This window comes from Vicia villosa, unplaced genomic scaffold (assembly GCF_029867415.1).
Source record: "Vicia villosa cultivar HV-30 ecotype Madison, WI unplaced genomic scaffold, Vvil1.0 ctg.001383F_1_1, whole genome shotgun sequence".
Classification (NCBI taxonomy): domain Eukaryota; kingdom Viridiplantae; phylum Streptophyta; class Magnoliopsida; order Fabales; family Fabaceae; genus Vicia; species Vicia villosa.
In genome coordinates this window covers 403,910-429,056 of record NW_026705601.1, presented here as the reverse complement: position 1 = coordinate 429,056, position 25,147 = coordinate 403,910, and the positions used below count along the sequence as shown (strand labels likewise).

Below are 25,147 nucleotides of genomic sequence, written 5' to 3'. Positions count from 1 at the left end.
TATTTAAAGGCTTAGAGGTCTATTTATGCACTGTATTGGTTGCCAAAAAGTATTTCTGAATGCGTTTGTTGGAAAGCATATTTGATAGTTGGTACTTAATACTGAAGGCAAAGTGAGATACAAAGCATTTGGAATGATTTGTTATGGCCCAACAGTCATCCAGGCTTCAGCGCTTGCTTACTCTCTTGGACAGTATCCTCCATATTTTTCTTGTTTACTCAACTTATTCTATATTTCTTTTTTGACTTTTCTTTAACCGAATCTTTAAAGCTGGATCAACCCAAGCAACAAGGTTGACTGCTGCCCGACAGATAGGGGAGATTGCGAAGTTGCACCCTCAAGACTTGACCAGTCTTCTTAAGAAGGTATTGGGTTTTCCAATGTTATGTTCATCTTGCTTTTGTTGCAAACTTGCAATATCTTATCATACATATGTACTATCTTCTTTGTATGCCAATTATGCTAAATACCCTGGCCGAGAAGACAAAATTGGTAATGAAGTCGTACTCTTTCACCTTTCTCTCTTTCTAAGTTGTTTCGACATCAAAACCAATTTTCAGCCAGCAGCCTCTACTATTACAACCTTTTGGAGTGGTTACTCCGGTTAGTTCCTTGACATGGTAATATAGCCACTTCATCTATCATCTATGTTGTTAATACCACTGCAATCGCGAAACAGAAATGACCTCTAGTGCGACGCTTTTTGCTGGTCTGCCCGCGTTCGACAGTTGCAGTGTTTGCGGATAAATATTAGAATAGCAGCTATCCCGCTACATGCGACATTTCTATTCTAGTACCGAGGTCAGCCGCTCTGCGTCGCTATCCAAGACTAACGACATAGTCCTTTATTGAAGTAATGGAGATTGAAAAGCTTAATGATTACTTGATACTCCTATTCTTGGTATAAATGTTTAAAATGAAGTTCGACTATCCTCTTTTGTAATAAGGGTGTGCTAAAGTTTAGCCACATATAATATTTTAATCTCTTGACATAATTTGTTTTTGTAAATTTGACAATATGTTGAATGTTTTTAAAAACCAATATTAAATAATAATGGCTGTTTTTCTTTTCTTATTTTGTACATTTAAAGTGTGTGAATCATCATTTATCAAATTGATTTTAACAACCTGTTCTATTGATCTCCAGGTTTCTCAATATCTGCGCAGTAAAAAATGGGATACAAGAGTTGCAGCGGCTCATGCAATTGGGTCTATTGCTGAGAATGTTAAGCACTTAAGCTTGAATGAACTTATTGCTTCTGTTGTAACAAAAATGTCTGAGAGCGGGATATCATGCAGTGTTGAGGATCTGTGTGCATGGCCTTATTTACAAGCCAAAATTACAGGAAGCTCATTTAGAAGGTTGTTCAATCAAATGATTATTTGAGCTTTTCCCATAAAAAGTACATTTCGATCTTTCGAACTAGAAAATATATAAAGCCAGTAACATAAAAAAATTAGCAATGCAGTACAGGGCTGTCTAATCCCCTGCATAGGGGATTAGATAACCAAAGCGAAGTATAAACAATCATTTACATAATAGGTTCAAGGGTAAAGAGAACCTTTGAAATTTTCAGCTTCATGCTCAAAGTTTATGCATACAAAATTGCATGAAGTGAACACTGCCACTGTGTTATTGTTCCTTATTTTTTTTACCAAACCTTTATAATGAACCACAAGAAGCTGTTCTAAAGTAAAACACATCGAGAGTTCACCATGAACTTCAAGTCATTGTTTCCTATTGTTTGGGAATAGTTTCCCCCCTTCTTTATTACGTTGAACATAACTTTTGAAATACTTACGTAATGAATTTTGCCCCTTGACAGTTTTGATTTGAATAAGGTGCTTGAATTTGGAGCTTTATTAGCATCAGGAGGGCAGGTAAAAATTTCTTGTTACAGTCTTAACCTTTTTACATTTTTTTTTGAAGTCAAAATACTCATATTAAACTAACTAAATATTTCTGATTTGTTGAGCTTGTAATCTTGCATATGCGAAAGTTACATATCAACTGTTTTTCTCTCTTCGTAAAGAGACTTAGCAGCTTTAAAGCAGGCCGAATTTTTTGAAGTCAAAATACTCATATTAAACTAACTAAATATTTCTGATTTGTTGAGCTTGTAATCTTGCATATGCGAAAGTTACATATCAACTGTTTTTCTCTCTTCGTAAAGAGTCTTAGCAGCTTTAAAGCAGGCCGAAGTATTGTCTGGGAGAGAACAACTAAATTCTTTTGACAAAACATGTATGCTGCATAGCACAATATTATATCAAATAACCATTGAGGTTGAATAAGATCTTTATTCTAATTTCTAGGTCTAAGGTAGAAAGATTGGATAAACAAAGAAACACGGGAAAAAAAATCAATTTAAAATTGAAAGAACATATCTAGACTTAGACCGGAATAATCCTAATATCCACCTTTTTAAAACTTTTAATGTGCTAATTCATGTTCTTCCTCCTAACTATTGATCTAGCTAGACTTGATTGTGATATAGATTGATTCTCAAAGAAAATGATTGAGCTCCAAAGAACAGCACATGTTGTTCAACACCAAAGAGTCTTGCATACTGCACCCACAATTTCCATTCATTTTCATAGTGATTATTTTTAACATAATCATCTGTTCTAGGGCACTATGGATTAGGATACTTTTGGGGTTAATGATTTAATTTACATTAAGTTCTAAATTCTATGCAGTATGTACAAGCGTTCCATGTGTAGAATAAACAAATGTTTTTTCCAGAACTTTCCTTGGCTCCTAGTAAATACATAATTTTAATGTCTAGTAAATACCATCTTGTTAGAACAGTAGTTTGGCCTATTTCTTAAAACTGAAACTTCAAACTTGTATTAGAGCTGAATTTTGTCTATACTTTATAAGGCCAAATTGGTAGTAGATTTGAATGGGTCAGTTGAATTTGTTCTGACTTTGCAATTCTTGTTCATAAACTGGTTTTTGTGCTTCATACATTGTATAATGAAAGAGCTATGAATTGCTTTTGAAGTTTTCACATCTTTTGATTGCATGTGTTTATTGCACAGACTATTTATGGCGTGTTCCATTTCAGGAGTACGATATTGGAAGCGATAATATAAAGAACCCAAGGGAGCGTTTGGTTCGCCAAAAGCAAAATCTCCGACGCCGTTTGGGTTAGTACATAGTTTCATGTTATGATATCTTAATGTCTGGGATTGCTAAACATTTATGACTTCCTTAGTATCCACTCTAGTTGATATAACTGGACACTTGTTCAGCACCTGACTATATGCTATGGTGGCAAGAAAGCAAGACTGTGTTATATGAAAGTCAAATGGCCCTGTATTATGGGAAGTCAAAAGAGTAGCCGTTGTGGCATCCGAATTCTTGGGTGCTCTTTCTACTGATGTACCACACAAGGACAAAAAGGGATTTTCATGTGTTCATCATAGAGGAGCTGTGAAGCACGGACACCTCTAGGAGTAGGCGTGTCGCGGTGTCCGACACGCGTCGGTGTCCGACACTTGTATGACACCCGTACGACACGTGTCGGAAAAGTCAAACAAGTGTTAGAAAAGTCAGACAAGTGTCCCCTAAAAAATGGTTTTTTTCTTTGTTTCGACACTCTTTTAATCAGTGTCCCGACAACTCAGACAAATATTTCAAACAAAAATTTGTTTTATTTCTTTGCTTCAACACACATTTATATATTTTTTGGACAAATCTCACACACATCTAAAAGAGTTAAACATATATTGAAACAATGTTATCAACAGACATTAATTTTGATCAATATATGGATAAATGAAACTCAAATATTAGCTTATATGTAGCGGTGTCAGTGTCCTATGTTTTCAACATTATCGGTGTCGGAGTGTCCGTGTCGTGTCGTGTCCCGGTGTCCGTGTCGGAGTCTGTGCTTCATAGTAGAGGAGTCATGCGCCTTGATTAGCTTATAAAAGAACATTCCAAAAGAAATCTATATTAGAGAACTACTCTTTTTTTTTTTCTCTCTGCTAAAACTTATCCTAACTCAACAAAGTTTATGTGTTGCTGATTTCAGAAATCCTTTTCTGTCAATGTAGGTTTAGATGTCTGCGAACAATTTATGGATATCAATGATGTAATAAGAGATGAAGATCTTTTGGCACACAAATCAGACTCGTATCTCAATGGCACAGATCATAAAGTTTTTACATCTTGTTCTGTACATAACATTCAGAAAATGGTTGCAAATATGGTTCCTAGTGTCAAATCAAAGTGGCCGAGTGCTAGAGAACTGAATCTTTTAAAGCGCAAAGCAAAAAATACCTCAAAGGACCAAGCGAAGAGCTGGTGCGAAGATGGAACAGAGGCTTCAGGCACTCAAAATTTGACTTCAAAAGGCACGTGTCCTGATTCGGTAAATTATAGTAAGGTATTATTCTGTTTTACTGGCATGTCTTTACTATTACACACTTATTCGGTTGCACTATTATAGCAGTGTTATCAAATATCCGTCATGGTAGCGCTATGGCAGATATACATGGCTTTTTTGGGGTCACCGCAATGATAAATATTGACTGATATTGCGGGTTTTTCTGCCATAATCCGCTATAATGGTGACGCAAATCGGCCTGCATGGTGGGATTTTGGTTCTCCGCCATGGACCGCACCATCCGCCATTGTCAACACTGGATTATAGTTGGTATTAGTCATTGCTGGTAGCAGTTATCTGTTATTATTAATTATTAATATTATTATCAATTTGATTGGCACATTCTTGTAAGCAATAAAGAAATGCTATCTCGACCTTAAAATTATTGCAATGTAAATTTATTCAATTTCCATCTGCAATCATAAAGCCATAATTCAGATCGATTTCGTTGTCACTTTATATAGGCATTCACACAAGTTAATCATGACGAATACGGATTTGAGCATGAAGAAGATGGACAATGGCCTTTCAGTACATTTGTCGAGCAACTTATTATTGATATGTTTGATCCTGGTAAACATTTTATCCCAATTGTCATATTTTGTAAAATTTGAAGAATGTGGGATATATAGTTAGATGTGAGTTTCACATTCATTTTATAATGTTCTCTGAATGATTATTTTAAATGCTGTTGTTAGTTTGGGAGGTACGGCATGGTAGCGTGATGGCATTGAGAGAGATTTTAACACACCAAGGTGCTTCTGCTGGAGTGTTGAAACACGACCCACCCTTGGGTGGGACCTCATTTGTGGAATTAGAAAACAAAAATACATCAAATATGTTGAAGAGAGAAAGGGATATTGATTTAAATATGCAAGTTTCAGCAGATGATTGTGTCTTGAACTTGAAGAAGCCAAAACTTGAAGATGTCTCTTTATCAACATCTATGGATAGCGTGATGGTTTGCAGTAACGGAGGTGATACTGAAAACATAATTAGTTCTGAAACACATGGATGCACTGTACCTCTGGACTATGGAAATGGGAAATTTGATGGTAGTTCTGTTGACATGAATGTGGAAACTCACTATGATGATTTACATGACGCACGCAAGGAACCTGCTAATATAGCAGACCAGAAAGGTTATTCTGATGACCAAAAGATTCTCTCTGAAAACCCTAATATGCTGAGAAATCTCCCTCAGAATTGCGAGCTGATGAACTCCGTCAAAGTGGCTAGAAATTCATGGCTTCGAAACTGCGACTTTCTTCATGACTGTGTCATACGCTTTTTGTGTGTATTGTCACTTGACCGGTATGATATTTTGTTCTGTATATCTTCTAATAAACGAACTAGATCCTTCTGAACCTTGGTGCCACCTATTCACAAATTTCTTTTGTCTGTTCTTACAATTGGCTATTATTTTCAATGTGATACCGTGACACTGTCTTTCTGCAGCAACTATTATTTTTGATAATGTCTGGTTATTTTATTTCAGCTTTGGAGATTATGTATCTGATCAGGTTGTTGCGCCAGTGCGTGAAACCTGTGCACAGGCATTGGGGGCTGCATTTAAATATATGCATGCAGCACTAGTAAATGAAACATTGAACATATTGTTGAAAATGCAGGTAAACATTATTTAATGGCGCAATTTCTTTTTTAAATGTGAGCAATGCTTTAATATGCATAAACTGTTCTGATTTTCCCTCGTCCGTTTCCTTCCCATGCCAACAGTTTCTTTTATAATGGGTTTTGGTTTGAGTTCTTTGACTTATATTAGTTTTTAATCTTTATGCTTCTGCCGTTGCCTTTTGTTCAGTGTAGTCCAGAATGGGAGATTCGTCATGGCAGTCTTCTGGGTATCAAATATTTGGTTGCTGTGCGGCAGGTGCATATCTATTTGCTGCCACTTCTGTTTTAGGTTATACTATGTCTAATATTTGATAGTTGAGGCATATAGTTATTAGTTACTTATGCACATTCCTTTTGGCCTTAGTTTTGTGTAAGATATTTGAATCATATGCATCCATACATTGGATACAGAAACAATTTAGTACAGGTCTCATATGAAGTGTTAGATTTTCATCTGTACAGCAGAAGTTATTTCTAGGAAATTCTTTTTTCGAGTAGTTGTATTATTTCTGTTTCCTTTGCTTCTCGACATGTGATATATAGTTTGAGAATAATGAGTCAGAGAAAATGAAGGAAAGTGACCGAAACTAAGAAAACAATCCGATCTTTGAAATCAAAATCTTAACTTGTGTTATCATTTATTGTTCCGGCTCTCTTTTCTAGTAGTTGTGTATTTCTGTTTCCTGTGCTTCATGACAGTATCAGGTATTGGAAAATTGAGATTCAATTTAGCTAGTCTGTCATTTATAGTTCCATATATGGAAGCATAGTCTTTTCTTAATGTGTTTTTTTCCTCCTATTACTCTAATGTGTCTTTTACTGACACAGGAGATGCTTTCCGATTTGCTTGGACGTGTTCTTCCTGCATGTAAATCTGGGTTGGAGGACCCCGATGATGATGTCCGAGCAGTTGCTGCTGATGCTTTAATACCAGCTGCAGCTGCAATTGTTGCTTTGCAGGGTCAAACACTACATTCAATTGTGATGCTATTATGGGATATATTGCTTGATTTGGATGATTTAAGTCCGTCCACTAGCAGGTATTTTACAGGCTAAATTTTTTGTAAATGAAATTACTTGTCTGCTTAGTTTTCCATGCTTCATGTTGATGAACATTTGCTTTCATATCTTATTTTATTCATGGTACAATGGTAATTAATGGAAGCAAAATTAGTCGGTGATAGCATTTTGGTCATCGCTAAATGAAACTACTGAAATTTTAGCATTGTGTCCGGGCACTCAGTTTGTTGTCAAAATGTCCTAAACAAATGATAAAATGTTTTTTTTATCATGTTATGCTTCATGATTAAACTAAATCAAGCAGTATGAACTACAAAAAAGATTTAGTTTCCCCAAACGTCATATGGTGAGTATAGTTATTGACTCAGCCAATTGTCACACAAACATCTTTGCACAGGTGTTAATGGATATCTGCAGTTGTCTAACCAATGTATTACCTTAAACTAAGTTGGATGCCAGATTTGACATCAGGGTATTAAAAAGTAAATATAGTTTCTTAGCTTTATTTTGTTAGCATCTCCCGTGGCACCTGTAATGGATATAGCCCCAACTCTAAAAATTGGCAAGTTCTTGGGTCAGATTTTGTGAGGATCTATCACTGTGTTCCATTTTTGTAGTGTTGTCAAATAGTGGCTATAGAATAGAGGAATTTGAGCAAACCACTATTTCCCACAATATGACCAATGTTGTCAAATAACAGTGCTATATAACAAAGTAGAATTTGATCAAACCTCTACCTCCACTATCCAGAATCAACAACACTGTTTTTTGGTTGCGATTGTGATATCCCATTCTACTAATCAATTTGCTATTCAAAATTTCTATTTGACTAGGATTGCAATATGATAGAAACTGGTAACAATTGATATATTTATTAAATAATTATTGTTTATTGTTGAGTAGTTTAAAAGATGGTGGGAATTCGACTTAGGTGGTTTGGGCATGTAGAGAGAAGACATGTGAATTCAGTAATAAGAAAAAGAGATCAAATGGAGGGTACTCAAACCACTAGAGGTGGAGGAAAACCTAGAAAAATTGTAAGAGAAAGCATAACAATGATTTCGAGATTAATGAGTTGGATAAAAGCATGATTTTTGATAAAATGTTATGCCGCAGTTTGATCCATATAGCTGATCCCACTCAGTGGGAAATTTTTTGGTTGTTGTTGTATTATTGAATAATTATTAATTTATTATTGAATAATCTCTGAAGAAAGGTTCCCAATCAGAGATAATTCATACAAATTTACACTTGAACAGGATGGAAATGTTACACAAAAAAAAATATACGTTACGCTGTTCCTACCAATTTCCAAGAGCATGGTTCTCTCCCACCTGATTAACTACTAGCTAATTTTTGCATGATAACCCACATCAGCCTGCAGTTTCCCTTTTATTCATACACAATACATAGCTAACTTAATAACTTCTCATTACATAATACTTACACAATAAGTGCTATAAGTATAACTGCTATTATAAAATATAATATTTAATTAATAATAATAAATAGTTTAACCCAATATTTCTACAATCTCTTTTTTAGTGAAATTTAGTTATAGAGAAACTTATTTAATATGATCCTACTTTTCTTATTGCTCTTGCTCGATTGTTTTTGAAAATCTTCCTTTGAACTGATGACATATCAATGGTTGCTGGTTAAATGTGATGCATTCTTATGCTTTGTAATAGTAGTTCAACTTTGTCATCTTTTTTTAATATAAACTTCGAAGTAACTGAATTTCAGTACCTTATTTTAGTTTAGAGAATGTTCAGGGAATAGAGGGGTTTTAAAATATCAGACAGATTTTTTGGTTTTTTTGGCATGCTTTGTATCTTGTAGAGACCAAAAGCACCAAACCTTTGCATGTTATATTAGACAAATTAACAAGTCATTTATCTGTTGGCAGTGTAATGAATCTGCTTGCAGAGATCTACTCTCATGAAGAGATGGTCCCAAAGATGTATAAAGTTTTTAAATTGGAAGACAAGGAAATTGAAAATGGAGCTGGTGCTTGTGGTGATGACGTGGAAGAAAATCCTTTTGTACTTTCAGCTCTGGCTCCGCGTTTGTGGCCCTTTATGAGGCATAGTATCACATCTGTCCGTTATTCAGCAATACGAACTCTGGTAATTATAGCATTCCTTGTAACTTAGTCACAATATAGTTTTTTAAAGAAATGCAATGGTAGGCTTAACCAAATTTTTTCATTTTCAGGAAAGGCTACTTGAAGCTGGATATAAGAGAAGCATGTCTGAGCTTTCTAGTACTTCATTTTGGCCCTCTTCTATATTTGGAGATACCCTTAGAATTGTCTTTCAGAATTTACTATTGGAAACAAATGAAGAGGTTTTGCAATGTTCTGAGAGAGTTTGGAGTCTCCTTGTTCAGGTATATTAGAGTTATATCTTAGAATATGAATAATCAGCACTATAGAATAATTAAGTCCAGCCTTAATTTAATAGAATAAGAAAAGTCTTCCTTAATTGTAGAGCTTGAATGATTCAACTCTTGAATGTTCATCTCCTCTTGTATAAATAGAGCATAATGCTCCTTTCCAATTTAGCAATAACAGAATCTGTTTCTCTCTTTTCTCTTTTAGCTTTTTCTCTCTTCTCTCTCATATCTCACTCTAATATGGTATCAGAGCTTCGGTTCTATCCATGGCAGCGATTCCAGTAACTACAGCTCCAGCCACCCCAACATCTATGTCCTTCCAACTCAAAATCACAGAAAAACTTGATGAGAAGAATTTCCTACTTTGGCGCCAACAAGTAGATCCTTTCGTTAACGCGAACAATCTTCAAAACTACCTTTACCTTCGTGACATACCGAATCGATACCTGACTGATGAAGATCGTGCCGCTGCTCGTGAGAACCCTGCGTATCGCACCTGGATTACGCAAGATCAGTGGCTTATGACGTGGCTTCAATCCACGCTTTCACCTTCAATTCTTTCACGTGTTCTTGGATGCGTTCATTCCTACGAGCTCTGGGAACGTATTCTTGCGCATTTTCAAAAGCTTACACGTGCGAAAGCAAGACAACTACGAGCGGAACTCAGATCTACAACACTTGAAGACAAATCTGTTGGTGATTATCTGGTTCGCATCAAAGCTCTTGTTGACGCGCTTGCTTCAGTAGGAGATCCAGTTCCAGATCAGCAACACATTGATGTGATTCTTGAAGGTCTTCCTCAAGACTTTGCCTCTGTTATTTCAGTTATTGAAAGCAAGTTTGATTCAGTAGAACTTGAAGAAGTTGAAGCTCTTCTTCTTGCTCATGAGATGAGATTCAACAAGTATAAGAAACACTCACAAATGGAGGTGGCTGCCTCAGTGAATCTCACTCAAGCCAATTCTCAACCTGAAACTGATAACTCGAATAACAAGAACAATGAACAAGCTGTGAATTCAACCTTTACTCCAACCTATTCAAGAGGAGGCCGTGCAGCTGGCCGTGGTGGTGGACGCGGCCGTGGGAGAGGTAGGTTCAGCAACATTCAATGTCAAGTTTGCTTCAAATATGGTCATCTTGCTGCAAACTGCTATCATAGGTTCAATCAACAATTTCAACCTAACATACCTGCTGATTTTCAAACAATGAACCTACAAAATTTCTATCCGTATCAACCAATTGGTGGACCTCAGTTTGCTCAGCCCATGGTTAACACTCGGTCACGCCCAAGCTATCAACCAAGACTTGCCCCTCTCCCTGTTCCTCAGTCACATATCACTCCCAATGCTATGATTGCTAACACAACTTCAGTTCCAAGCAGTGCCTGGTTCCCAGACTCAGGAGCTTCTTATCATGTTACCAATGCCTCTCAAAACATACAGCAAACCACACCTTTTGAAGGTCCTGATCAGATCTTCATTGGTAACGGTCAAGGTTTGCACATTCACTCTTCAGGCTCTTCTTATTTTCCTTCTCATTCTAAACCTAACACTCCATTAGCTCTTCATAATTTACTGCTTGTTCCTTCTATTACAAAGAACCTGATAAGTGTCAGCAAATTCTGTCTTGATAATAGAGTTTTCTTTGAGTTTCATGCTGATATGTGCTATGTCAAATCTCAGGCTACCAATGAAATTCTGCTCCAAGGTCGTGTAGGAAGTGATGGCCTGTACCAATTTTCCCATCTTCAGCTTCTTAAGTCTCCTTCAACAAGTCAAGTCTCATGTCTCACCTTAGACTCTAATGCTCATGTTTCAAGATCTGATTCCAGCACTAGTGATAGGGTTTCAGTTTCTAATCAAAATGTATCAGCTAATAACTCATATAATTCTCAACATACTTGGCATTTACGCCTTGGTCATCCAAATTCTAATACTATGAGACTTGTTTTAGCTCAATGTAATATTCCTTATTCTAATAAAGCTGAATCTATCTTTTGTTCTGCCTGCTGTATGGGAAAGGCACATAGGCTGCACTCCCCTCAGTCACAAACTCAATATCACTCTCCTCTTGAATTAATTTTCAGTGACCTATGGGGTCCTGCCCCAGTCAAATCCTCCCAAAACTTTACCTACTACATCACCTTTGTTGATGCATACACCAGATTTACTTGGATCTATTTGCTCAAAAATAAATCTGAAGCCTTAACTATCTTTAAACAATTCAAAGTCATGGCTGAATTACAATTTGGATTTCCTATTAAATCTGTCCAAACTGATTGGGGTGGTGAATTTCGCCCATTTACAAAGTTTCTTTCTGATCTTGGCATTATTCATCGCCTAGTTTGCCCTCACACTCATCACCAAAATGGTGTAGTGGAGAGGAAGCATAGACACGTTGTTGATCTTGGTTTAACCCTCTTGAGTCATGCCTCTTTACCTCTCAAATTTTGGGACCATGCCTTTTTAACCGCTGTCTACCTAATAAATAGGTTACCAACCATGTCTCTCAATCAACATATACCATATGCTGTCCTTTTCAATCAAAATCCTGACTATAAATTCCTTAAAGTCTTTGGGTGTGCTTGTTTTCCTCTCCTTCGCCCATACAACTCTCAAAAATTTGACTTTAGATCCCACGAGTGCCTTTTTCTAGGGTACTCTACAGCTCACAAAGGTTACAAATGTCTCTCTCCAAGTGGTAGAATATTCATCTCTAAAGATGTTCTTTTCAACGAGTCCAAATTTCCTTACAATGATCTTTTTTCCTCTAATGTTTCTCTCCCCTCATCAACCATTCCATCCTCCTCATCTAAAGTAACCCTTAACACACAAGCTCTCCCTCATGTTTTTCCCGTTCCTACTGCTTCCACTACCTCACACTCCTCTTCTTCTTCTCAATCCAATTCCAGCCCCACACCTATTGTCTCACACTCCTCTTCTTCTTCTCAATCCAATTCCAGCCCCACACCTATTGTCTCACGCTCCTCTTCTTCTTCCCAATCCAATTCCAGCCCCACACCTACTGCCTCTGGGTCAGCAACCCCTATAACACAAACAGCCAGCACTAATCCTACTCCTTCACCCTCTTCAAATGCCAACAATCAGCCTACTACTACCACTTCACTATCCTCCTCCTCTATTTATGCTCCTAGGGATCCTAACCTTCAGCCTCTCCCCACCAATACTCATCCTATGACTACTAGAACTAAATCAGGTGTACCCTTACCTCGTCTAAATCCTTCCATTTTTCTTGTCAATTCTGAGCCTAAGAGTGTTAAAACTGCTCTCCAAGATCCTAAGTGGTTTGCTGCTATGCAAGAGGAGTATGGTGCCTTGATAAGGAACAACACTTGGTCGTTGGTACCACTGCCTGCTAACAGGAAAGCAATAGGCTGCAAGTGGGTTTTTCGTGTAAAGGAAAATGCTGATGGGACAGTAAATAAGTACAAAGCTAGGCTTGTTGCTAAGGGGTTCCATCAAGTCCATGGATTTGACTTTAATGAAACTTTCTCCCCTGTTATTAAACCGGTCACAATTAGAATTATTTTGACTCTTGCTCTAACTTACAATTGGCCTTTGCAGCAGTTGGACATAAACAATGCCTTTTTGAATGGCATTCTTGAAGAGGAGGTCTATATGATGCAACCCCCTGGATTTACTGCCCCTAATTCATCTCTGGTTTGTCACTTGCACAAGGCCTTGTATGGCCTAAAACAAGCCCCGAGGCAATGGTTTGAAAGACTCAAAACCACTCTTTTATCCTTTGGCTTTCTAAACAGCAAGTGTGATACTTCACTTTTCATCTACAAGCATCACAATGCTGTCATTTATATGCTGGTTTATGTTGATGATATAATCATCACAGGAAACTCCCCTCCTCTCATCAAGCAAGTTACTCAACAATTAAATCATGTGTTTGCTCTCAAACAACTTGGTGACTTGGATTATTTTCTGGGCCTTGAGGTGAAGAAATTGTCCAATGGAAATCTCCTTCTCACTCAATCTAAGTACCTAAGGGACTTGCTAATCAAAACTGATATGGAGAATTCCAATCCAGTTGCTACTCCTATGGCATCCTCCACCAAACTCATCAAAACAGGGTCTGCTGCCTTGTCTGATGCCTCCCACTACCGGTCCATTGTAGGGGCCCTGCAGTATGCAACAATTACACGGCCAGAAATCTGTTATGCTGTTAACAAAGTATGTCAATTCATGGCACACCCCTTGGAGTCCCATTGGCTAGCTGTCAAGCGTATTCTGCGCTACCTAAAAGGAACTATCACCTCTGGTTTATTGTTCACTCCTGCCTCCACTGTTCCGTTCTCTCTGCAAGCCTATTGTGATGCTGACTGGGCTGCTGACCCAGATGATAGAAGATCCACCTCTGGGTCAGCTGTGTACTTAGGCCCTAATTTGATCTCTTGGTGGTCCAAAAAGCAAACTGTTGTTGCTCGTTCTAGTGCTGAGGCAGAGTATCGCAGCTTGGCTCACACCACAGCTGAAGTTTTATGGGTTCAAACTTTGCTAGCTGAACTAAAAATTCCCTTGACAACTCCAACCATCTATTGTGACAACCAGAGCACAGTTGCTATGGCTCATAACCCTGTTCTTCATGCAAGAACAAAGCATATGGAAATTGACCTCTTTTTTGTAAGAGAAAAGGTGATTAATAAGTCTCTCACTGTCTGCCACATTCCTGGTGTTGACCAGAAGGCTGACATCCTCACCAAGCCTCTCTCATGTTCAAGATTTATGGAGCTCAGCAGCAAGCTCAACCTGTCTGCCTCAAGTCAGCCTTTGCAGCCACCTTGAGCTTGTGGGGGAGTATTAGAGTTATATCTTAGAATATGAATAATCAGCACTATAGAATAATTAAGTCCAGCCTTAATTTAATAGAATAAGAAAAGTCTTCCTTAATTGTAGAGCTTGAATGATTCAACTCTTGAATGTTCATCTCCTCTTGTATAAATAGAGCATAATGCTCCTTTCCAATTTAGCAATAACAGAATCTGTTTCTCTCTTTTCTCTTTTAGCTTTTTCTCTCTTCTCTCTCATATCTCACTCTAATAAGGTATATTAGATTTCAATGAAACTGTAAAACTGAATCTGTATTGAGAGTTGAAAATGATTGTTAAAACTCTGACTTTGTTAGAAATCGGTATTTTTAGACTAAAAAACATTTCTAGCTAACCGTGTCAGTTATCTCAGTCAGTTATTCTTACAACATTGAAAGAATAATGATTAATAATATAATACAACTAGAAGTATTCGAGAAAAGATATATTCTAATAAATAGTTATCCAGTTGCCATGAATATAATAATGAGTTTCTCTATCTCAAATAAATGCTAATTGTTAATAGAAAACTATTGCTGCGTTGGCTTGTGGGTGGTAAGACCCATTTTATACTTTTACACCTCTCTATTCCCTCTTATAGATGTGATCTTTTTCCCTATCAAGGTATTGGCCCACCTAATATTCTGTTGCGATTAGTTCTACCAAATATTAGCCCCTGACCCCTTCTTTTCCGTCTTCCTTCTAATGGTTTGTACCATGGTTGTCAAAATCGGGATCTCACTAAAGATCTTTGGGATTATGAAAAAAGCGTGAATCGTAAGATCGTAAATCGGATCGTAAGATCCACCAAACAAACAAAATTATACAAATAAAAAAAAATAACATTAACATAATTTTTTTTAAATAATAATAAACCACATCCAAAATTCCATAAAAAGTATGATAAAAAAGAGAAAAACTTTGTAGGAGGTATGATAAAGAAGAGAAGAATTCAGATAACACTGATGAGAGATGAAGGAATGATAACCATTTATAGAAGGAATTGAAGAATAGAATAAATGGTATCATTGAATAGGTTGATATTTTTCAAATTGAAATTTTAATTAACCCTAACTCTCCCCAAAAAATCAGCCTTATAGAAAGGAACGATTTCTAGCTTTAAATGCTGAAAACGGGTCGCAGAAAAGGCTGAAACGAGGCGCCTTCCTTCAAGCGCGTTGGGTCGGGTAGGGTTGAAGCGGGTTGAACAAATTTTCCAACTGCGAAATAGATCTCCACTTCCACTATTTCACGATCTACCACTGCACTCCGACCGCGCCACCATCTCTGGTGATCTTTGTTGTGCGCCGCTGTGGAAAAATGTTGGAAACTCGTAAGATCTTAAGGCGGCTAGGGGCAGACCACCCATGGAATTTCCCTGACATGTTTCAGCCTTTTCTGCAAGCCGTTTTCGGCATTTAAAACCAGAAATTGTCCCTTTCTACAAGGCTGATTTTTTTGGGGAGAGTTAGGGTTAATTAAAATTTCATTTTGGAAAATATCCACCTATTCAATGATTCAATGATACCATTTATTCTATTCTACAATTTCTTCTATAAATGGTCATCATTCCTTCTTCATCTCTCATTAATCATCAGTGGTTTATTATTAATTAAAAAAAGTTATGTTAATGTTATTTTTTAGTTATTTGTATAATTTTGTTTATTTGATGGGATCTTACGATCCGATTTACGATCTTGCGATTCACGCTTTTTCATACCCCAACGATCTTTAGTGAGAACCCGATTTTGACAACCATGGTTGGGCCAAACCAGAAAGGGTATTTTGAAAATTCCACCTTAATTGTGGTCAATCCTTGGTCTCCTTAATTGCAACAATTTTGGACTGTTTTCATTGTAGCCTCATCTCAAAAAGGCTGCAATGAAGTAGTATCACAAAAGAAACTGCAAAGATGGCAGTTAGGATATATGCAGAAGCTATGCCCTTCCAAATCGAGAGCTCTAATGCCATGTAGAAAAATAACATTTGATATTTCAAATTTATGAATCATGTACAAGCACTAATCTGTTTATATAGGCTATTCTAAACCTAAAAGACTGACTAATGGACCAAATACAAATTACTATTAATAATTATAAAAATACATTAATTACAACAATTTCTCATCTAATAAGTTTAATGCCTAATTGATGGCAGTGTTCTGTGGAGGACCTGGAGACAGCTGGAATGTCTTACATGACTTCCTGGATAGAACTTGCATCTACACCTTTTGGTTCTGCTTTAGATGCCTCAAAGATGTTTTGGCCTGTTGCCTTTCCACGAAAAAGTCAATTTAGAGCCGCAGCTAAAATGAGAGCTGTGAGGATTGAAAATGAATATAGCGGAAATCTTGGCGTTGAATCTACAATATCAACTATTCCTCAGGATAGAAATGGAGATGTTCCTACGAATTCTGTTAAGATAATTGTTGGTGCTGAGGTCGACACTTCTGTAACTCGTACCCGGGTAGTTACGGCAACTGCTTTGGGAATTTTTGCCTCTAAACTTCCAGAGGGTTCTTTAAAAAATGTTATTGATCCACTGTGGAGTTCAATAACCTCTCTTTCTGGTGTTCAGCGCCAGGTATGAATTTTTGACTTGCATATGATTATCCTGCAGCGAGATGTTTCTACCTTCTTTTTTTGTCTAATATTTTTAATGTATTTAGGTAGCATCTATGATTCTTATTTCTTGGTTCAAGGAGGTTAGGACCAGGAATTTGTCTGAAAGCCTCAATGGTATTCCTGCTTCCCTCAAAGATTGGTTGCTGGACTTATTAGCATGTTCTGACCCTGCGTTCCCAACAAAAGGTTCACTTATTCCTTATGCTGAGCTTTCAAGAACTTATTCGAAGATGCGAAGTGAGGCTGGTCAATTGCTAAATGCAGTCAAATCTTCTGGTATGTTTAGCGAGATATTGACAACAACCAATATAGAGTTGGATAACTTGAGTGTAGATGATGCCATTGGTTTTGCATCAAAAATTCCATCATCGTGTAATGATAGTCCTGCAAATGAGTCTTCGAGAAAGAACACAATGGATGATATTGAATCCTCAAAACAGAGGCTTTTGACAACTTCTGGCTATTTGAAATGTGTTCAGGTATGACTCAAACAATTATCGTGATTATTATTATTATTTAGAATTTCTTGAACTGATTTGGTGTTACTTGGTTTTTTCATCATTTATCTGTTTTAAGTTATCCCCAGTTTATTTCCTGACACGTTTGTTACTGTTCTATGGGATGATTGGCAGAGTAATTTGCATGTTACGGTTACATCTGCAGTTGCAGCTGCAGTCGTGTGGATGTCTGAGTTTCCTACCCGGCTCACCCCCATCATTTTGCCTTTGATGGCTTCGATCAGACGGGAACAGGTGCTACCTATATCCTGACTGTATATTTTATACATAATATATGCATGTTTAATTTACTGATAAAATACCTCTCATTCTTTCAGGAGGAAATACTGCAAATTAAGTCAGCCGAGGCTCTTGCTGAGCTAATATATCACTGTGTTTCACGGAGACCTTGCCCCAACGATAAATTAATTAAGAATATATGTAGTTTGACTTGCATGGATCCCTCTGAGACCCCTCAAGCTAAATCCATTTGTTCCATCGAGAATATTGATGACCAAGGTCTTCTGTCTTTCAGAACTCCTGTGACTAAACAGAAGTCAAAGGTGCATGTGCTGACTGGTGAGGATCGATCAAAGGTAGAGGGGTTTATAAGTAGACGGGGATCTGAGCTATCATTGAGGCTTCTGTGTGAAAAGTTCGGTGTTTTGCTCTTTGATAAGCTTCCTAAGCTGTGGGATTGTCTTACTGAGGTTCTTAAGCCAAGCTCCTCCGAATCTCTAATTGCCGCTGATGAAAAGCAAGCTACGGTAGCAATTGAGTCTGTTAGTGATCCTCAGACCTTGATTAACAATATCCAGGTTAGTGCCTTCAATTTCTTCCTGTGAACTTGGCTCTTAACATATAAGACTTTTGTGTCGTTAGCTGGGAATTGGTATAGTGTTGATCTGCCACATCATGAGATGAGATGAATTTGTTAAAGAGATACTTCTTTCTGATAGTTTGGTTGCTTTATTTTACTGTTTTGACTCACAAAAGAGCACTCGAAAATAATACCCAACTTCTGTGAATTTTCCAGATTTTGTTACGATTAAGTCTTTTCCCTTTAAACTAAAATGCATGTCAATAGTTTCAAGTTTGGTATCTGCATTCTTTAGTTATATATCATAGATTGATGACATGTTTTTATATTTCCTTTTTTAATAATTCAATAGATTCTTCAAATTTATCCATATGCATTTGAACCAGTTTTACTGATTGCAAAATGTATTCTTTAATATGCATCATGGTTTTCTTTTAGGTCGTGCGTTCTATTGCTCCCTTGTTAAGTGAGGAGTTGAAGCCAAAACTTTTGACACTTCTTCCATCCGTTTTTAAATGTGTGAAGCATTCTCATGTGGCAGTTAGATTAGCTGCTTCACGCTGCATCACTTCCATGGCTCAGTCAATGATTGTGAAAGTCATGGGAGCTGTGGTTGAAAATGCTATCCCTATGCTGGAAGATGCATCGTCAGTTCATGCTCGACAAGGAGCAGGCATGTTGATTAGCTTTCTTGTTCAGGGGCTTGGTGTAGAGTTGGTACCTTATGCTCCTCTGCTGGTGGTTCCCCTTTTACGATGCATGAGTGATTGTGATCAGTCTGTCAGACAGAGTGTGACCCATAGCTTTGCTGCTCTTGTACCTTTACTTCCTTTAGCACGCGGTGTTCCTCAACCAATTGGAATAGGGGAAGGTATATCTAAAAATGCAGAAGATTTGCGTTTTCTGGAACAGCTACTTGACAACTCTCATATTGAAGATTACAAGTTGTGCACTGAATTGAAAGTAACATTGAGAAGGTAAATTTGACAGTAGTTTTTTTTTTTGGGTGCGGTGGGGGGTGGTTTGTCCTTTCCATTTTTACATTTACCTGCCTGTCTAGTTATGGGTTTTATGGAGTGTAGTGTTCTGGTTTAATGTTTAAAACTTGATTCAACAATGGAATTTGGTTTTAAATATCTCATAGTTCCTGCCGGTGTTTCCATAAAACTTCTCTTTGAAGTGTTCACAATGAAGATGATACATACATATGCTAAATTCTTGAATCTTCTGGCTTGATCTTCTATGTTCAACCTTATTTTGATCTCATCACAGACAAACCACTCTCTCTTTTCTCTTTCTTCTATTTACTCGACATGTGACTTGTGTAATGTTTATTGACATTATTGGATTTGTTATCAATGTTTCAACCTTTTTTAATTTCATTTTGCTCCTTCTAGATATCAACAGGAAGGCATAAATTGGTTAGCTTTTCTGAAACGTTTTAAACTTCATGGAATTTTATGTGATGACATGGGGCTTGGTAAGACACTTCAAGCATCGGCAATTGTGGCCTCTGATATAGTTGAGCATCAAACTCAAATTGCCAATGAGGATCTTTTGCCATCTTTAATTATTTGCCCGTCAACACTAGTTGGACATTGGGCCTTTGAGATAGAAAAGTATATTGATGCTTCAGTTATATCTAGCCTTCAGTATGCTGGTTCTGCTCAGGATCGAATGCTTCTTCGAGAGAGTTTTTGCAAGCATAATGTTGTTATAACATCATATGATGTTGTCCGGAAAGATATTGATTATTTGGGACAGCAGCTGTGGAACTACTGTATTTTAGATGAAGGACATATAATAAAGAATGCTAAGTCTAAAGTTACTCTTGCTGTAAAGCAGTTGAAAGCCCAACACCGCTTGATATTGAGTGGGACACCAATACAGGTAGGTGATTACTGATGAGTATATATTCTCATTAAAATCAAAGCTTATCACCACTAATCTGATTAATGTGTTACCTTCTCTTGCAGAATAACATAATGGACTTGTGGTCCCTTTTTGATTTTTTGATGCCTGGGTTTCTTGGAACAGATAGACAGGTATCCTTTTGATTCCTATCATTGTAATTGATGTTGTTACAATAATTTTACTGCAACCCATGTTGGTACATGCTATGATTTGGAAAAATAATAAATTGGATTGTTAGGTCTTAAAATTTTGGGACAGAATTCTGATTAAGATGTGTTCATGAAATTGAAATGGTTAACCAAATGAAGTTTGGACAGAATCCTGATTTGCACTTACTTTTAAAAAGTTTTTTCTGCTTGAGGTCCTCTTTCACAATATCTATTTTGTATATTGGGGAGGCAGGGGTTCCATGCAGACATCATTTTGTTCCTTATGTATTATCCCGAGTTAATTGTAAGGTGATATACACGTGTCATAATCATATATCCTCAAAGGTATAGTTTCACTTGTGCTGTCCAATTTCCTTTGATGGGGGTGGAATTGAATGGTTACATCTGTTAGTGTACTAATTCCACATGTCTCAGCTCTAGCAAAGTTGGAAATTTGCTTGATTTAAAATGTCAATTCACACATTTAACTTGTTCTAGTTAGGAAGTTTTTTTCAAATAAAGTCATTTCTTTAGTTGCTGAGATAAATAAATTTGAATATTACTGCTGCTACACTGAATGGCTGTAAACTGTAAAGAATTTGATAAAATTTGGCTAGAATTGGCCATGATTTTTGAGGTTGTGGTTGGGTTAGTCAAAATGGAGGGACCACCCATCTATGCAATATTTTTGTGCAAAAGAATTATGGGTGTCTGGTATTTATATAGTTTGAATTGTTTCACCTACCAAAGCCAAATTTATGCCACTGCTTGCTGAAGTATGAGACCATGAAACATGATTAGCTTATGGACTGTCTGTATTTCCTATGAAACTTTTTTCGTGGTACGCAATGATTAGATTTATTATTGCATCAGTGTTTTTATTTGCTTTTGCATTTCTAGAGATATAAATCGAATCCTTTTTGACCCCCTTCATTATCTCAATTCTTAGGTTGATGTAGTTCTTGACATGGTATAAGCCTTCGTTATAATGATTTGGAGTTTGGTGTTTGTCTCACCCTATGTCCTTATAATTAAATTTAAATAAGAAGATGCTAAAAGTGGGCTGGTTTGTTGTCCACACTTTAAGCTTGAAGTGCTCTCTGCATTATGGTTGTAGAGATATAAATCCTTTCTTATTTTTCTAATAAACAGCTTAATCTTAGGCTGATTTTTACTTGAGTGGTCTATTGTTGGTTTATCCCACAGAAACACTCCTCCCAACCAACAAAACAGAGTTCTGCATACATTCAAATATTTAAAATTTTCCTCATGGTCATGTGCTTTTATGACTAGCATTCATTTCGTGGCCTTAACCATCTATTTAGTACTTTGCTAACGAGAATGCATACATGCCAAGGGTCAATACATTTTGACATTTTTTATAGTTTTTGTCCCAATTAGCATTAATTTATTGTGGGCTTTTTTACAGTTCCAAAGCACATATGGAAAACCCCTAGTAGCTGCAAGAGATCCAAAGTGCTCTGCCAAGGATGCTGAAGCCGGAGCACTTGCTATGGAAGCATTGCATAAGCAGGTGATTTTCTGTTCTCTCGGTATTGCACTGTAAAATTGTGTCTTCTTCTAATTGGATGTACTTTTGTTCTCTAGGTCATGCCTTTCCTCCTTCGTAGGACAAAGGATGAAGTCTTGTCTGATCTGCCAGAGAAAATAATTCAAGACAGATACTGCGATTTGAGCACTGTACAACTTAAACTTTACGAACAGTTTTCTGGTTCTCGTGCAAAACAAGAAATGTCATCGATTGTAACAACAGATGAGTCAGCTGCAGCTGAAGGAAGTAGCAGTTCTACTAAAGCGTCTTCACATGTTTTCCAGGCAATACGATTTATATTTTTAACAATTAATTATCGTTCCATCAATCTCTTTTTTGACTCTATTTAAGCCTAAACTTCATTCTATTTCTCAGGCACTCCAATACTTGCTAAAACTCTGTAGTCATCCATTGCTTGTAATTGGTGGGAAGATTCCAGATTCACTCTCTACCATCCTTTTGGAACTGTTTCCTGCGGGCTCTGATGTCATTTCAGAACTTCACAAACTCCATCACTCTCCAAAATTAGTTGCTCTTCATGAGATTCTCGAAGAGTGTGGAATTGGAATTGATGCTTCAGGTTCTGAGGCTGCTGCTGGCATTGGGCAGCATAGGGTTTTGATATTTGCTCAACATAAGGTAATATTACCCTTTTTGTTGGGGCTAATTTCTTTGAAAGACTAAAAAATAGTTTACTGATTTTGTCATTTAAAAATTGCTTGTGTGCAGGCGTTCTTGGATATAATTGAAAAAGATTTGTTTCAGACACACATGAAAAAGTAAGATTCTAGATTTGTTATTATTACTAAATTAGCTATTAAGATTTTCATTCTTGTTTCATAGCATTGTAAGGTTTTTATTGAAAGCTTCTTTTGCTACTGAACAGATGCCACATGCTTTTGCATGGAATTATGATTCTTGAAATTGATTGACTTTGGTTGTAATTGATAATGACAATCTTCATTATTTTCCTTTTTGCGATACAGTGTCACATATTTACGGCTAGACGGATCAGTTGAGACCGATAAGCGGTTTGAAATTGTAAAAGCTTTCAATTCAGATCCTACCATTGATGTCTTATTGCTTACAACTCACGGTAACACATTCTCTCTTCCTTCGATCTACCTACTATTAGGAAAATGCTAACATGTGCCCTTAAAGGCACTTGTTAATGAACTATGTATAAATATGTTGTCAAGGAATTCATTCATTTAATTCATTGAAAACTTAAAAATTGTTTTTTTTTCAACAGTTTCTATTTTAGATTCCTTACCATGTTAGCAAAACACTTAGTTATATATAAATTGTTTTTTACAACAAATTTATTTGTCTTGTTATTATAGCTATTTTCTCTATTTGCAGTGGGCGGGCTTGGTTTGAACCTTACATCTGCAGATACCCTTGTATTTGTGGAGCATGACTGGAATCCTATGCGCGATCTTCAGGTAACTCGTGATTCATTCAATGTTTTTTGTTGGTTTTCTTTTACAGTTCAAGACCACTCTAGTTTTGATAGCTGAGCATTCAAAGAATCAATATAAGTCATGAGATAAAGTTGCCCAATAGGTCTTTAGTTAGTTTCTCTGATTAAACATTAGTTGTAAGTGGTGGTTAGTTTTTTCTAGCTTGGTTTTGATGGTGAATCGATACGCTGCCTTATTGCATGGCCTCTAACTATCTTTAATGCCCAACACTCACCTTACATTAAAAGGAATAAGTGTCTTTTTTGGTGCAATGACACTGTTTTTTATTTAAATAACCTGCAGGCTATGGATAGAGCGCACAGGTTAGGTCAGAAGAAAGTAGTTAATGTTCACCGTCTGATAATGCGTGGTACTTTGGAAGAGAAAGTTATGAGTTTACAAAAGTTTAAAGTGTCAGTGGCTAATGCTGTCATTAATGCGGAGAATGCTAGTTTGAAAACAATGAATACAGATCAGCTGCTTGATTTATTTGCATCAGCAGAAATCCCAAAGAAGGTACTAATACATGTTTATTTCTTGTATAGTTTGCTTTGTATGCAGAACATCATTACATGAATAGAACATTATTACATGAATAATATGACTGGGCCAATAGTTACTCAAATGAAAATTGAGTGAGAAACCCATACGCATGTATACACCGGAAATCTTGGATACCGGTTCTTAACAATCCTGGTTTTTGTTATTTTGGTGAATGTCGTTAATCATTGTGGTTTATTTTACTTTTCTAATCTTTTTGGAATTATGATTTATATAGGGGTCTTCTGCCGTGAAGAGTTCAGAAGACAACACCGATGGAGAAATAGGCAGTGGAAAGGGATTGAAAGCAATACTTGGGGGATTAGAGGATCTATGGGACCAATCACAATACACAGAGGAGTACAATTTGAGTCAATTTTTGGCAAAGCTTAATGGTTAATGTTCCTGATCCATTTCAGAGTCAAGAGTGTACATACACATATTCAAGACTACAAATTTTGACTTTGTAACATCGCAATTTTTTTGTCACATGCCCTTTTCCCCATATTTTGTTGGATTACCCCAAGGGTGGCTGCATGTGTCATGTATGCATACAGGCAAGTAAATCGGTGTCTGTATTTTACAGGGTTGAGGAGAGTGAGGTTTGACGGAATGGTGGAAGCCCTTGGGGGTCATATAGAGAATTGAACTAGTGAAGGCTTGGGGAGGGGATGGAGCAACATGTCTTTTTTCTCTTTTTTGGATTTTGATTTTGTATATATATATATACATTCATTTCTAATTATAGTTATAGCTTTTGCTAACAAAAATCTAATGCTAATATTTCTTCAAAATCAGACAACATCAAATTTAAAGGTGATATAGTCACTTTTTCTTCTCTCATGAAGCCTCTCATGCATTGTTAATTATTGGATTACTCAGAAGATGAGGGACAGATCTTATTTACATCACTCAAACTGTTCTAAATAATTTATTGTCGACCTAATATCTATTTCTATGATTGTCTTATTAAAGTCTACAACTTGACATATAGAACTCGTAGTGGTTTCAAGTTGAAAGACTACTCACCATAATATACCTAAATGACTAATGATATATTTTTTTTGAGTAAATGCATTATATCTTATTAAACCAAAACCGTTAGTTACAACCAATCCAAAAGGATCCAGGTACAATCTAGACTAGTCAAACTAAGCAAAAGAAACTAAACTGCAAATACAAAATCTTGCAGTTTTTTTCTTTCCATATTACATCTTACTCCAGTTGTATACTTAATTCTATCTATCACGTTTATTATTATTTTTTTTTCATATGACATCTTACTCCAATCGTATACTTAAT

General features: G+C 36.7%; 1 protein-coding gene across 1 annotated transcript; it reads left to right on the top strand.

Annotated features, from left to right (window-relative positions):
• On the top strand, positions 1-25,147 carry LOC131634918 (TATA-binding protein-associated factor BTAF1). The gene is made up of 28 exons (XM_058905547.1): positions 1-192; positions 271-365; positions 1,148-1,362; positions 1,827-1,881; positions 3,072-3,153; positions 4,066-4,397; positions 4,862-4,970; positions 5,096-5,711; positions 5,896-6,028; positions 6,220-6,288; positions 6,861-7,072; positions 8,962-9,181; positions 9,270-9,443; positions 16,444-16,869; positions 16,955-17,389; positions 17,543-17,662; positions 17,746-18,225; positions 18,666-19,204; positions 19,625-20,117; positions 20,204-20,272; positions 21,720-21,824; positions 21,899-22,126; positions 22,218-22,481; positions 22,572-22,621; positions 22,829-22,938; positions 23,205-23,287; positions 23,609-23,821; positions 24,084-25,147. The coding sequence occupies exons 1-28, from the start codon at positions 144-146 to the stop codon at positions 24,243-24,245; spliced, it is 6,138 nt and encodes a 2,045-aa protein (XP_058761530.1). The 5' UTR covers positions 1-143; the 3' UTR covers positions 24,246-25,147.

Excerpts from the sequence above, each read along its gene's own strand:
- LOC131634918 (XM_058905547.1), top strand. The coding sequence starts at position 144 with ATGGCCCAACAGTCATCCAGGCTTCAGCGCTTGCTTACTCTCTTGGAC. Across the intron at positions 6,289-6,860 it reads ATTTGGTTGCTGTGCGGCAG|GAGATGCTTTCCGATTTGCT; the intron begins GTGCATATCTAT and ends TTACTGACACAG. Across the intron at positions 22,622-22,828 it reads TTTCAGACACACATGAAAAA|TGTCACATATTTACGGCTAG; the intron begins GTAAGATTCTAG and ends TTTGCGATACAG.